Source organism: Littorina saxatilis, linkage group LG5 (genome assembly GCF_037325665.1).
Source record: "Littorina saxatilis isolate snail1 linkage group LG5, US_GU_Lsax_2.0, whole genome shotgun sequence".
Lineage (NCBI taxonomy): Eukaryota > Metazoa > Mollusca > Gastropoda > Littorinimorpha > Littorinidae > Littorina > Littorina saxatilis.
Genome location: NC_090249.1, coordinates 30,679,696 through 30,693,260, shown reverse-complemented (window position 1 = coordinate 30,693,260; position 13,565 = coordinate 30,679,696). Strand labels below are relative to the sequence as shown.

Below are 13,565 nucleotides of genomic sequence, written 5' to 3'. Positions count from 1 at the left end.
TCCGGAGCCTGATTCTTCGCCAGAAAATCTGGACGAAAACTCAAGGAAACTGAGCCATCGGGCTCATGAGAGATGTCCTCCGGACTTCCGGAGAGGGCATGTATCTCACTGCCTCTGCGAGCAGACGCTAACAGCAAGAGAAACAGCGCTTTGCGTGTCAAGTTGGGAAAACTAGCATCTTGCAAAGGCTCGAAATCTGCCGAACGCAGAAATTCGAGAACCAAGAAGAGGTCCCATTTGGGCATGGGAGTGCGAGACCTAATCTCCTTAAGGGTCACACCCTTAATAACACCCGAAATGACGCCGCTGACATCAATAGAACGTCCTCTGCCTTAAGGTCACGGAGATAGCAGATCTCCTCACCCTCAAAGAGAAAGCGGAAGCTCCCTGAGAAGACAGGTAGGAAAGATGGTTTGCAACATGCATAGAGCGTGGAGCCAACGCGTTCAAACCATGGGCCTGACACCAGGTTGCCCAGGCCTTCCAATGTGATGCATACACCGACGAAGTGGACGCTCTGTGAGAGCGTTGCACCAAGTCAAGTGTCTGTTCTGACGCTCCAGAACGCCTCAGCGAGGACCGTACAACCTCCACACGTGAAGTTTCAGCAGCTGGGGCTCTTCGTGTGGAACGCCGGTACGAGGCTGCACCAGTTCCCCCCTCACGAGTGAGAGAGGAATGGGAGGGCCGTGAACGAGTCTCAGTAGGTCCGCAAACCATGCCTGAGAGGGCCAAAGGGGGGCGACCAGCAGCAGTGATGGCCCCTCCAGGTTCGCCTTCCGGATTACTCGGCCGAGTAATTGGAAGGGAGGAAAGGCGTAAGCCTCCAGCCCCGTCCAGGGAATGTCCAATGCGTTCGTCTGCCAAGCTTCCTGATCCGGAAATGGCGAGACGAAGATCGGAAGCCTCTTTGAGAATCTGGTGGCAAAGAGGTCCACCAGAGGCTTCGGGACGAGGGCCCAAAGACGAAGCAGCGCCCCGTGAGTGATCGTCCACTCTGATTGAAGCACTCTGTCGGAGCGACTGAGCGCATCCGCCAGAGTGTTCAAGCTCCCCGGAAGGTACCTGGCTGTGAGAGTGATCTGGTGTTGCCAGCACCAAACCAGAATCTCGCAGGTCCTGCTCGAGAGAGACGGGGACCGAGACCCTCCCTGCTTGTTCAAGTAAGCTGCCACAGTCATGTTGTCTGTAAAAAGACGAACATGCTTGGCCTGAAGGGAGGGCCGAAACTCCGCCAGAGCCACAGCCTCTAGCTCCAGCAAGTTGATGTGCCCCAGGCTCTGCTCTACCGACCACAGACCCGACGCTGTCTGTCGGTCTGTGTGTGCCCCCCACCCCAGCAAAGACGCATCTGTGAAGAGGTCCGTGTCTGAGGGAGACAAGGCGATCGGCACACCCCTGCAGACCCAATCCGTGTCCAACCACGGAAGGGTCGCTGACTGAAACCATCCCTGGAGAGGGACGAGGGCGTTCCAGTCCACACAGGGAGAGTCCACGTACGGTTTCAGCGCAAACTGAAAAGGCCGCTTGTGAACTCTGCCCAGGGGAACCAAGAGAGCCATAGACTCCATCTGCCCCAAGATGGAGGCCAGCTTCCGGAGGGAAGCCCGCAGGAGAGGCAAAGTGGAGCGAATGAGAGCTTGGAGCTTGTCAACCTGCCTCTGGGAGGGTTGGACAGTCCAAGAAACCGCGTTGAAAGACATCCCTAAGTAGGTGAATGTCTGAGACGGAATCAACTCCGACTTTGATCGGTTGATCGAAAAGCCCAACAAGTTGGCCTCTCGAAGAACCGACTGGGTATGACGCGAGCAACCTGTCTGGCTTTGGTTCAGAATGAGCCAATCGTCCAGATACGCCCGCAGTCGAATACCCTGCGACCTCACCAGTGCGCATAACTGTCTCACCACCATGGTAAAAACCCACGGTGCTAGAGACAGCCCAAAAGGGAGAGCGCGGAACTGGTAGATCTGATCGCCCCACCGGAAACGGTGCCATTTCCGGTCGGACGGATGCATAAGGATGTGAAAATATGCATCTGTCAGATCGATCGAGGTCGCCCAGTCTCCTGGACGGAGGGAGTCTCTGACCGAGGCTGGCGTCTCCATCTTGAACCGTATCGTTCTCAAGAAGGTATTGAGATGCGATAGATCCAGGACGGGACGCCACGCTCCTGTGGTCTTGGGAACGGCGAAAAGCCGCCCATAGAACCCGAGGGAGCTGTGGTCTAAGACTCCCTCCACTGCGCCCTTCTGCAACAGCGAGGCAATTTCCGCCTGAAGAACGGACCTTGCCTCCTGCGAGGAGGGGGGCTTGAAGACCGGCGGCCGCCAGGACAGAGGTGCCTTCTCCTCCTGCCAGAGCAGGCGGAAGCCCGATCTCACCACGCCCACAATCCATTGGCTCTGTACCAACCAATGAGAAAGTGCCCTGGAGGGGCCCCCCGCCGTCACCAAAGTGGAGGGCGGAGGGGGGGTGAGACCGGGAGCACTTCATTGGGGGTGGGGCTTGCTGCTAGAGCCGCCCCGCCCCCTGCCCGACGCCGATCTTTTTCTCGAACCTCGAGAAGAAGATCGCAACTGCCTCTTGTCTGCCGGCTTGGGTTGGCCAGAGGCCTGAGCTGGCTTTGGACTGAGAGGGCTTGGTCTGCTTCAAGCCCTGTAGAGAAAAGTCAGAGAACTGCTGATCTCTGTTTGACTGGATCTCCGTTCTTCTGGCATCAAAGACCAGATGGCCGAACAGAGAACCCTCTACCACGGGCGAAGCTCGCAGAGTATCTCGCGTAGACTGCTCAGTAAACTGAGAGTGCGCGAGGAACAAGTCCCTCCAGCACATGACGGTATGAGCGTAATGCAGGGAGGACAACCGCATCTGTTCCTCATTCACCCTAGCCAGGGCGGAGAGGAGCGTGGAAACGTCATCAGCATCCTGATCTGCACTAAGTGTGAACGGATCCAGTGACTCAGTGAGAGAATGGGAGAGAGCTCTGATGATCGTCTCCGAGATGGAGGCAAGTTCCAAAAGCTGACGACCAATCTCCTCTGAAGAGACCAGGGTTTGGTCTGGCAACACAACACCCGAGTCCTTCTTGAAAGGCTTTGCAAGCAGAGGAAGCATTTCCTGTGTCACCGACAACGGTGCACGCGGAAGCGCAAAGGAAGTCAACAAGTTCGGGCCAGGCTTCGGCAAGGTAAACCTCTTGTGACAAGAAGGAACGAAGGTTGAAGCCTGTGTAGCCGAAGCCAGCCAAGGCTGGGCCTGTTCCGGAACTGGACCGTGAGGAACGAGTAGCGGAACAGGAACGTTGGGGCAACCACTTCCGGCAGGGGATGGTCGAGCCAACACCTGCGAAAGCTGGTACGCCACCGAAGGAGACTCTGCGAAACGGAAGCGGGAATCACCCTCCTTCACGTAACGAAAATCCGACATCGCCGACGGAGCGGCGGAAACGGAAGAGGCCGAAGCCGATGTCCCCTCCGGGAAATACCTGGAAGTCACCTCCGCCGCAGCTTCGAGGGCAACCCGAAGCTGTGACGGAAATCCAGAACGTGTCTGTTCACTGACTACAGACTGTGTGTCGGAATAGTCAAGTGAAGCACACGGACCGAAGTCACAGATACTGGTGGCAGGCTGGTGAACTGGATAGCCGGAAACCGGAAACCCATCCGACCGGAACCCGTCCTGACTCATCCCCTGACTGGCAGGAAGGAAAGAGTAAGAGGAGGGAACATCCTGAGCCACCGGAACTGAATAGGCTGTCGACACAACACCTGGCGGGTGAAGTGAAGACTGCCCCGACCGGGGCTGAAAGCCTGAATGCCCGTAGGGCGGACGCTGTTCCTCACTCACTGACATCCGAGTAGGAGCGGCAGGAAGAGAAACAGCGTATCTGGACGAAGCCGGAAAAGCAACAGACGAAGCCGCACAATGCGGAAGCGAAGGTTGCATAGACTGGGGCCGGAAGCCCGAATGCCCAAAGGCCAGTCTACAGTCAACTCCAGTCATGACCTCTGCGTGTACATGAGATGGAGGACCTTCGCTTCCGGGAAAACCCGGAAGCGCGACTACCGAAAACGGAAGCCGCCCTTGCTCTGAAACACCCGTGCACGCAATGTGAATTGGGGGAGTCAGAACAGAAGTTTGCCGGTTGTGATCCTGCGCCAAAGAACTGTGTCCCAAAAGGGAGCGTCCGGTAGCCTCACGAGGGCCGGTGGACCAGTTCAACTTACCGTCCATGCCCCCCAAGGAGGCAGAAGACGAAGCGGAAGGACCCACATCCTGGGAAACCGTCGCCGCCGGAAACGTCAAGGACGCCAAAGAGCGAGCGTCACCCACTGCCGGCGGAAGAACAACACTGGTAGACGGCGTGGAACGCTTCAATTCTTCCCGCACCATGCTGCGAATTTCTGGAACTAAAGAACTAAGCAGCGTTGACACGAGAGCAACTTGCTCCGATGCCGAAACGGCGGGAGAGCAAGTAGGAGAAGAAAAAGAAGTGTTTGACTGCCCCCCAACCACAAGGTCATTTGGGGCAGAAATAGGTACGGACATGACGGTATTACGTGCTTCGTCCAAAACTACAACCAATACAGGCGGTTTGGAAGATGAAGTCGAAGATTTAGGTTTAATCCTGCCCTTGACATCAGCCTTGCCACGTTTTTTGTCGCCGTCAGCCATGCTGACTACTAAAAATGGCGGCCAAACAACAACGTTACTGAGAAAATTACAAGTCCAAAAGAGGACGAAAATTCAGCAACAACAATCAAAATTCCTGTCAACAATAATGACACAAAAGGAACGAGCTCACCCACTACGATGCAGCGGGCAAGAAAGACGGGTAGGTGGCCGGTGGGTGTCAAACAAACACCAAACAGAACAGCCACGCGAGAGCCAAAAAATCTACGACCTCCTCCTTAGAGCTGAAAAAGTAGTATGATATTTACCACGTGTTGAGTAGCGGTAGTGACGTAGTACACACCAATGGGAGGTAACTCCCCTGGGTTGTGCTCATTACCATGGCTACCTGACCTTTTTTTGTGGTGGGGTTGCTTCCTTTTAAAATTGTTTAAGACGGGTAGCCTTTTTAGACCTTAGCATCTCAGACTGCGTCAATGCTTCATGTGATTCGGAGTAAGAATATGTAATTTAATCTGAAGTATAAGGCACTCACCATCTCTGGGTTTTTCATCACCATCTTCATCTTCCTCATCTATGTCTTCGTCATCGTCCGAGATGTTGGCCCAGTCATCCATGTCTGTTAGCATCTACATCAGCACATCAGACTTATTGACAACACACAAATAACTAATAATTCCTTTCTGCTAATGGTCGACACTCAACCATCTACAGTAAAACGCAGATCATCAATTCAATCAACCATACACAAAATTGCAAGTTATTATTCCTACAAAGCAAACAATAACAACAAAAACAGCAGTTTATCATTCTAATCTGATCAAACACTCACAGTGAAAAGACTTGCTCTTCCTTTTCAACCACTTCACAAATACTGAAACATCCAAAAAACGTTTTCTGATCAAAATCACAGCTTTTAATTTGATCTTTGTGTGGCACTCTGGATATTTACAGAGCTTTTCATTTTTATCTTTGAGTGGCACACTGGATACTTACAAACTCCCTCCTCTTCTTCCCTGATTTTGATGCTTTGGACTTGGCTGCCTTTTCCTCCTCATCTAACTCAGTGTCTTTATCCTCGTTCTTCACCCGTTTCTTCAACATAATGTTGAAGTAGTTCAGCGTCTTGTCTCTTCTGCAAAGAGGAGAAACCGACAATCGGTGTAATGTATAAGCCATTTTTTCATTCAAAATAAACGAATTGTCTGTATGCAACAAATGACTCTTTGAGTGCATTACTAGTACTGTCTTTTTTTCAGCAACATTTTGAAAAATATTTACATTTCACATTTCTAAGCATCTCTTGACCCTGCCCTCTGATTAGTGTCTTCCTCAATATTCAAATAAATAAAATAACAAGAAGAGCAAACGCTCGATCGAGTCACTTTCGCAGTTCTGAATATTATATGAGGCATCAGATGGACAGGAAGAAATTGCTATTCACAACACAATGAGTCACGTTCACATAAAATTTGAGCCCGGTCACTTTTATAGTTTCCGAGAAAAGCCCAACGTTAAGTTGTGTGTTGCCGAACAGAAAAGGCTAGTTATCTCCCTTGTTTTTCTGATAACGTTCGTAAAAGGCTACAGATGTAAATACTTTGATGTAAAGAATAATCCTACAAAGTTTCAATCACATCCGATGAACTTTGTCAAAGATATAAAATGTCTAATTTTTCCTTTGACGCTGACCTGTGACCTTGAAAAAGGTCAAAGGTCAACGAAACCATCGTTAAAGTGTAGAGGTCATTGGAGGTCACGACTAAACAAAATATGAGCCCGATCGCTTTGATAGTTTCCGAGAAAAGTCCAACGTTAAGGTGGTGTCTACGGACGGCCGGCCGGACGGCCGGCCGGACAGACTAACACTGACCGATTACATAGAGTCACTTTTTCTCAAGTGACTCAAAAAGTGAGGGAACCTGCGGACTGCAACATGTGTACTTGGACTACTGGGTCAGGATTTACTACATTTGACACAGAGTTGACCTTATTGCGGCAATAGCCTGCAATTTTCCTGGGGAGGCAAATGAACTAAACACTAAAACAGCCCCAACCATCTCTTGACACGTGTGATAAAACAAACTCTATCCATCAAAATAATGATGCCCAAACAAATGAACTGTCTTACAGTGGAACCCACCTTTCACAACCTTAAAAAATATATGAGAAAATCAGGTCTAAAAAAGGAGGGAGTCTTAAAAAGGGGGTAAATTTACACAGGTTATGAAAAGAAAGTCTGAGAAAACAGGGTCTTAAAAAGGAGCGAGACTTAAATCAGGGGGTCTTAAAAGGGGGTATCCACTGTACCTGCTAAACTCCTCCTCTGCCTCCTCAGCGTTGAGGTACTTGTAGCGAATCATGGGCGTGAAGTTGTACCACTCCTCCACAGGGATGGCCTCAAAGGCGCCGTCGGCACACTGGGTGAAGATGTAGTAGGACGTGTTCTCAGAGATTGTGCCTTCTCGCACCCCTCGGAACCTGAATTCATCAAAGAGAATTTAGACATTCTTTGTGTCTCCAGTCTGTTTGGAGATTGTTTTCTCGTGAAAATTAAAATTTTCAGTTCTGGCTTGGTTCCTGACGGATTACTAGGACCAAAACTGAAAATCAAATATTATGTGGGGAAGAAAATGAGAAATTTTCACGTGCAAATTATAATGATGTGGTTTTGGCACAGGTAAGCCATCATAGAAATGGCCAGTAAAACTAAACAGCCATCCCAAAACGGAAAAGTCCATTGGACAGTGCAGTCAAGGTATTCAGCAAAACAGATCGAGCAAAACAAGAGCATCACTAACAGTAACATCCTTCAGGCTTTTCTCTGAAAATAATTTTCAAACATAACACGCATCCCATGAACATTCATGTTCTTTTACCCGTTCGCTGCCAGTAAACAATTAATTAAGTGCATACCCAGTGCCAGGATAATTTGAGGTTGGAACAGTAATAATTTAAAAAAAATTCTAGCACACAAACTATTACAGTTAGCTGAGGACATGTTATATGGTTTTTGTAGGAAAATGAATGCGGATTTTGATTCTGGATTGAAACTGCATCTACTGTGAATAGTATTCTTTCATTAATTACCTGTCTTTTGGTTCTGCGTGTTCTACCTGCGAGTCGGACTACACAGCGTCAGGTTCCTGAAGTCGCTCGAGTAACTGCTGCATATCAACATCGTACTCACTGTCACAATCATTCTCGTGCTCTAAAGAATCATCTGACCGCAAATTAATATCAGAACTAGTTCCCTCATCTTCCATAATCAGCTGCAGAGCTTGCAAAGTGGTGTACGTTGTCTGTTTAGAACCACATGGCTGCTGTGGCGAAGCGTGTGACGCCATTGTTTACACGGGAAACTCCTCTCTGAGCAGCCAGTAGCAAATCGGCAATCGGAAAAAACGGCTTTCCCTATGACGTACCATGCAATTCCTTCTAAATTTAACCATCCCAACGGTTTCCGCTAACCGTTTGAAGATAGCTTACTACTTTTGATCCAGATACGGATGCAGGAAAAGTCGGAATAAGCGAGGACGTCAGTGGACGTCCTATAGGCACTGGGGATGCACTTTACGTAGGACGTCAGCTGACGTCTTACAGGCAGGGAAGAGGTTAAAAAAAAACTTTTTTAAACATTCTTTGAACAACCTGCTTTGTCACTAATGACCTGAAGGCTCATCAATATGCTTCCCACCTCTGAAGAAAATGCAATATATTTAGCTGAATTTGATCTTTGAATTTGATCTTTAAAGTTCTTACATTATTTTGTTGTTAAATGAAATGCAGTTTACTTGTAAGCAAAGGTGAGGTGTCAGAAAGAAACGTTCACCTCTGAACTTTGTCCAGAGCTGCTAATAAACCCAATATCGCAAGCCATCTCACTTTTTGGCCTGCTTGCCGCTGCCGATCTTCAGATGCCAAGGTTGTTCATCGGGGTTGTACTTCTTCAAAATGATGCCGTATTTTTTTCTTCTAGCTTCTTCTTTCTGGTCACGCCCAAACTCGCTGCCCGCGCCAAACTTTGGCATCATGTCAATGTCATTGGCCGTCTTGTACTCCTTGAAGTTGTTCTCCCGCTCCATCTTTATGGACAGCTGAAACACAGAGGCAGGCCTGGCTTCATTACAAGTTGACAACGCATTCAGTTACTTCCCTGGTTTGGCATTAGGGATTAGGGTGACATGATGGGATTAGGGATTGGCATTAGGGATTAGAGTAACGAAACTAACATTATGTGAACAAAGCAGGGTTGGTAAGGTTGGTAGGTAGCTGATGTACCCTGGTTTGTCATTAGAGTAACATGATGTGAACAAAGTAGGGTTGGTAAGGTTGGTAGGTAGCTGATGTTTCCTGGTTTGGCATAAGGGATTAGAGTAACATGATGTGAACAAAGCAGGGTTGGTAGGTAGCTGATGTTCCCTGGTTTGGCATTAGGGATTAGAGTAACGTGATGTGAACAAAGCAGGGTTGGTAAGGTTGGTAGGTAGCTGATGTTCCCTGGTTTGGCATAAGGGATTAGAGTAACGTGATGTGAACAAAGCAGGGTTGGTATGGTTGGCAGATAGCTGATGTTCCCTGGTTTGGCATAAGGGATTAGAGTAACGTGATGTGAACAAAGCAGGGTTGGTAAGGTTGGTAGGTAGCTGATGTTCCCTGGTTTGGCATAAGGGATTAGAGTAACGTGATGTGAACAAAGCAGGGTTGGTAAGGTTGGTAGGTAGCTGATGTTCCCTGGTTTGGCATAAGGGATTAGAGTAACGTGATGTGAACAAAGCAGGGTTGGTAAGGTTGGTAGGTAGCTGATGTTCCCTGGTTTGGCATAAGGGATTAGAGTAACGTGAAGTGAACAAAGTAGGGTTGGTAAGGTCGGTAGGTAGCTGATGTTCCCTGGTTTAGCATTAGGGATTACACTTTAGAGTAACATGATGTAAACAAAGTAGGGTTGATAAGGTTGGTAGGTACTAGGTAGCTGATGTTCCCTGGTTTGGCATTCGGGATTAGGGTAAAATGGTGGGAACAAAATAGGGTTGGTAAGGTTGGTAGGTAGTGGATAGTTGTTTTTTATAGACAAAAGACACATTAGTGATACGTTTGGGATGCCATTATGATCTGATTTGTGGGAGGTTAACGCTTCGGTTTGATTTCTTTCCTTGAAATGGATTGCGCAGTTTTTATTATCAGTGTACTGTGTATGGAGCGCCACATGTCACAAAAACTCACATAGTCGGAGAAAATGAATTCTTCTTTCCTCAGACTCAGAGTGGTGAAAATGTTTAAGGGTTGGCAGACATCAATCCAACATTTTGCTCTTGCTTGCTGGCACACACACACACACACACACACACACACACACACTAGAACAACAAATAAAATAAAATCTCACATCAGTTGATTTGGAAAAGTCAATTGGAGGCCTGTTGGGCAATCTCATCATCGCAACCCTTTTCTTGCGATCACTGACACTAGATCGTAGATGGACAGAAAAATAACCACATCATCAATCCTCATTAATCCATAAACACAAAGTTTGTAGTTCTGAAGCAGTACTGAACACACTCACTCTCTCTCGATACATGTAAATACATCTTCATGCACATTACAACACTGACTTTACAAAAAAGAAGAAGCCAGCAGAGACTCAAATTTATTCAGAACATTTAGATACATGTATGTTCCTTTGTGTCTGAGCAAAAAGAAAAGACAGTTATTAGTTAACACATGTTACCAAAATTACACTCATTATGTGACAGTATACTAATTACTATCAAAGCTGAGACTGCAGTGTTAAGTTCAGACCAATCTCTTTGTCTTAAAGCTATGACCAGACACTGACATGGAATCATACAATCCATGGCCGATGCTTACAATGTCCTCCCCAATTTTTCTCCCGTTCCTTGCACTTGTACTGTGCACGATCACAGTTCACATGGCTGTGGTTCTATCGCAACAGTGTATAGCACATGTATGCGAGAGAGAGAGAGGGAGAGTGAGAGAGAGCATGCATTCATATATTGTAAGTAGTTAGTACACTTGCTTGCTTAATTGTTGTTGTTGTTGGCTGTGTGCTTGTTTTATGTTGTTCTTATCGTTATCTTGGGTTAGTTTGCTTGTATTTCTAATGTTATGATTTGTATAGTGTGTGTGTGTGCGCGTGTGTTTATTGGAATTGTAAAGCGCTTGGAGCTGTGAATCGGGACTTGCGCCATAGAAAAGTGATTTATTATAATTATTATTAAAGAAACTTTGATCTTCTCTGTCCACTTCGGCCAGACACATGTGTTGTCCAGCTGGGCGCAAAGCTGAGCTGTGTATGGATTGGTCAAGAGGTCAACAACTGGCATTTGCTTCTTGATGTTATTGCATTGTACAATTGCCTGGCAGCGTTTGACGGCCCCTGAATACTCACAGTGGCACCCTGACAGTGTACTCCTGTGTTGTTGTATTACTTGCTGCTGCACTTGGACCTACAGGAACCATACCAGATGGTCCCTGAAAAAACAACATTTAAAAAAAATCAGTGAACTTTCAGTTTCATTCAATAAACATATCTGTTTAATTAGAATTCCTTGAAAACAGACAAATAAATTAAAGTAATGCTATAAACTTAAAGTAAAAAAAAAAAAAAAAAATTAGTTTACACATCACCCTGTACCGTGTACGCATGTCTCAATTAAGTCATAAGGCCAAAAAAAAAAAATTGTCTGTTTAGGGTAACATGACCAAAAAAAGTAGGGTCGGTAGGTAGGTAGGGTTTTTTTTTTTTGTGTGTAAATGCTATGTTGGCTGAACATTCACTTCTTATATTTGATGAATACATGTTTCAAAACTAACGTATAAATAAAACAGAGAGAAAGGGAGAGAAAGAAACGCCAAATGTCTCTTTTTAGCATTTTTACCTCTTTTTTTTTTTTTTTTTTTTTGAAATCAAAAAAAAGTTTTTGGGTCGTCGCCAAATCGATAGGGTCGGTCGGGTTACCCTAAACAGACAATTTTTTTTTTTGGCCTAAGTGGTTGATCTTTTAGACCTATAATTAGCACATCTGCCAAATCAAGCAACAATCTGTGTCTCTAGAGGGATAAATGATACAATATCTCATGAAATATAAGGGTAGAACTAGAAAAGTGTCACAATCACCAAACACAAAGAATTTACAACACTATAATATAACTAGTGGTACCCGTGCTACGCACTTTGTGTGCTGCGCATGCGATGTCATTTTGTTGGTTATGTGCTTGTGAAAATGTTGTTTGCACCCCTCCCCCCCCCCCCCCCCCCCCCCCCCCGCACATTATCCCGCATATAATGAATTATATTCTCTTGGTGAAAAATAAAATGTTAACCCTTACACCGGTGCAATTCTGTAACACATGTTACATAGCCACTGGTGAATTAACAGAGAGAAAAATAACAAAAAACAGTCATATAGGTTTTCGCATCAATGGGAGGTAATCGGAACTGACCAAAAAGACTGCGCGACCGCACGCGACTATACAAACAAACAAAATAAAATACAGCAGGTATGACGTTTGCATGAATCCATGATTACGTCTACATGAACAACAGTGATAAAAGTGCGCATCTCTTCCCAGCCGTGCAGCGCTTTGAAAGTTGGAAGCATTAAAATTTAAACGGGTAAAAAGCCATCGTGAAGATACGAAAAAAAGTATGACGTCTAAAATACTTAATGATTCAAACGCATAGTATAACATATGTAATTGACAACATTGACAACAGAAAATATATACATGGTTCACACACACAATCGAGTGCACACATCCATCCATGCTTATTTAAAGTCATGTACACACACACACACATACATACATGGCATCAAGCAACACACAATTAAATGACACATATGGAATATGGAAAACGTATAATGGACATGACCATGGCAAGTAATTTACACCGTTACCTACTATAAAATTGATGATATATATATACCACTCACTTGCTATTCGCCTAAAAGCTTGCGGTGTGCTGTGACACATATAAGAAACCAGAAGAAAAAAGGACTTTACTTTGGCGAAAAGAGCACATGCTGCTTATTTTTGTACATAACTGCTATAACTGTATTTTTTCCGAACACTTACATGTAAAAAACATAGAGATATATCTTACCATTTCACTAAGACAGCCAAAATAACGGTCAAATTAAGGGGAGATCATGATGACGTACATGTCTATGGTTGCACCGGGGGAAAATATTTAGTCGCTGGAACCTATAAGGTATAACACATGTTACATAGCCACTGGTGAATTAACAGAGAGAAAAATAACAAAAAACAGTCATATAGGTTTTCGCATCAATGGGAGGTAATCGGAACTGACCAAAAAGACTGCGCGACCGCACGCGACTATACAAACAAACAAAATAAAATACAGCAGGTATGACGTTTGCATGAATCCATGATTACGTCTACATGAACAACAGTGATAAAAGTGCGCATCTCTTCCCAGCCGTGCAGCGCTTTGAAAGTTGGAAGCATTAAAATTTAAACGGGTAAAAAGCCATCGTGAAGATACGAAAAAAAGTATGACGTCTAAAATACTTAATGATTCAAACGCATAGTATAACATATGTAATTGACAACATTGACAACATTGACAACAGAAAATATATACATGGTTCACACACACAATCGAGTGCACACATCCATCCATGCTTATTTAAAGTCATGTACACACACACACACATACATACATACATGGCATCAAGCAACACACAATTAAATGACACATATGGAATATGGAAAACGTATAATGGACATGAACATGGCAAGTAATTTACACCGTTACCTACTATAAAATTGATGATATATATATACCACTCACTTGCTATTCGCCTAAAAGCTTGCGGTGTGCTGTGACACATATAAGAAACCAGAAGAAAAAAGGACTTTACTTTGGCGAAAAGAGCATATGCTGC

At 45.7% G+C, this 13,565-nt stretch overlaps 1 protein-coding gene across 1 annotated transcript in view; it reads right to left on the bottom strand.

The window, feature by feature from the left end:
- The window catches only part of LOC138966839 (general transcription factor IIF subunit 1-like), a 34,076-nt gene that overhangs the window by 18,081 nt on the left and 2,430 nt on the right, over positions 1 to 13,565 (bottom strand). Inside the window, exons 2-7 of the mRNA XM_070339195.1 lie at positions 11,042 to 11,124; positions 10,019 to 10,097; positions 8,518 to 8,729; positions 6,943 to 7,113; positions 5,629 to 5,767; positions 5,168 to 5,261 (exon numbers count right to left, since the gene is read on the bottom strand). Of these exons, the coding sequence (XP_070195296.1) occupies positions 5,168 to 5,261; positions 5,629 to 5,767; positions 6,943 to 7,113; positions 8,518 to 8,729; positions 10,019 to 10,097; positions 11,042 to 11,124 (778 nt within the window). The remainder of the gene's footprint in view (positions 1 to 5,167; positions 5,262 to 5,628; positions 5,768 to 6,942; positions 7,114 to 8,517; positions 8,730 to 10,018; positions 10,098 to 11,041; positions 11,125 to 13,565) is intronic.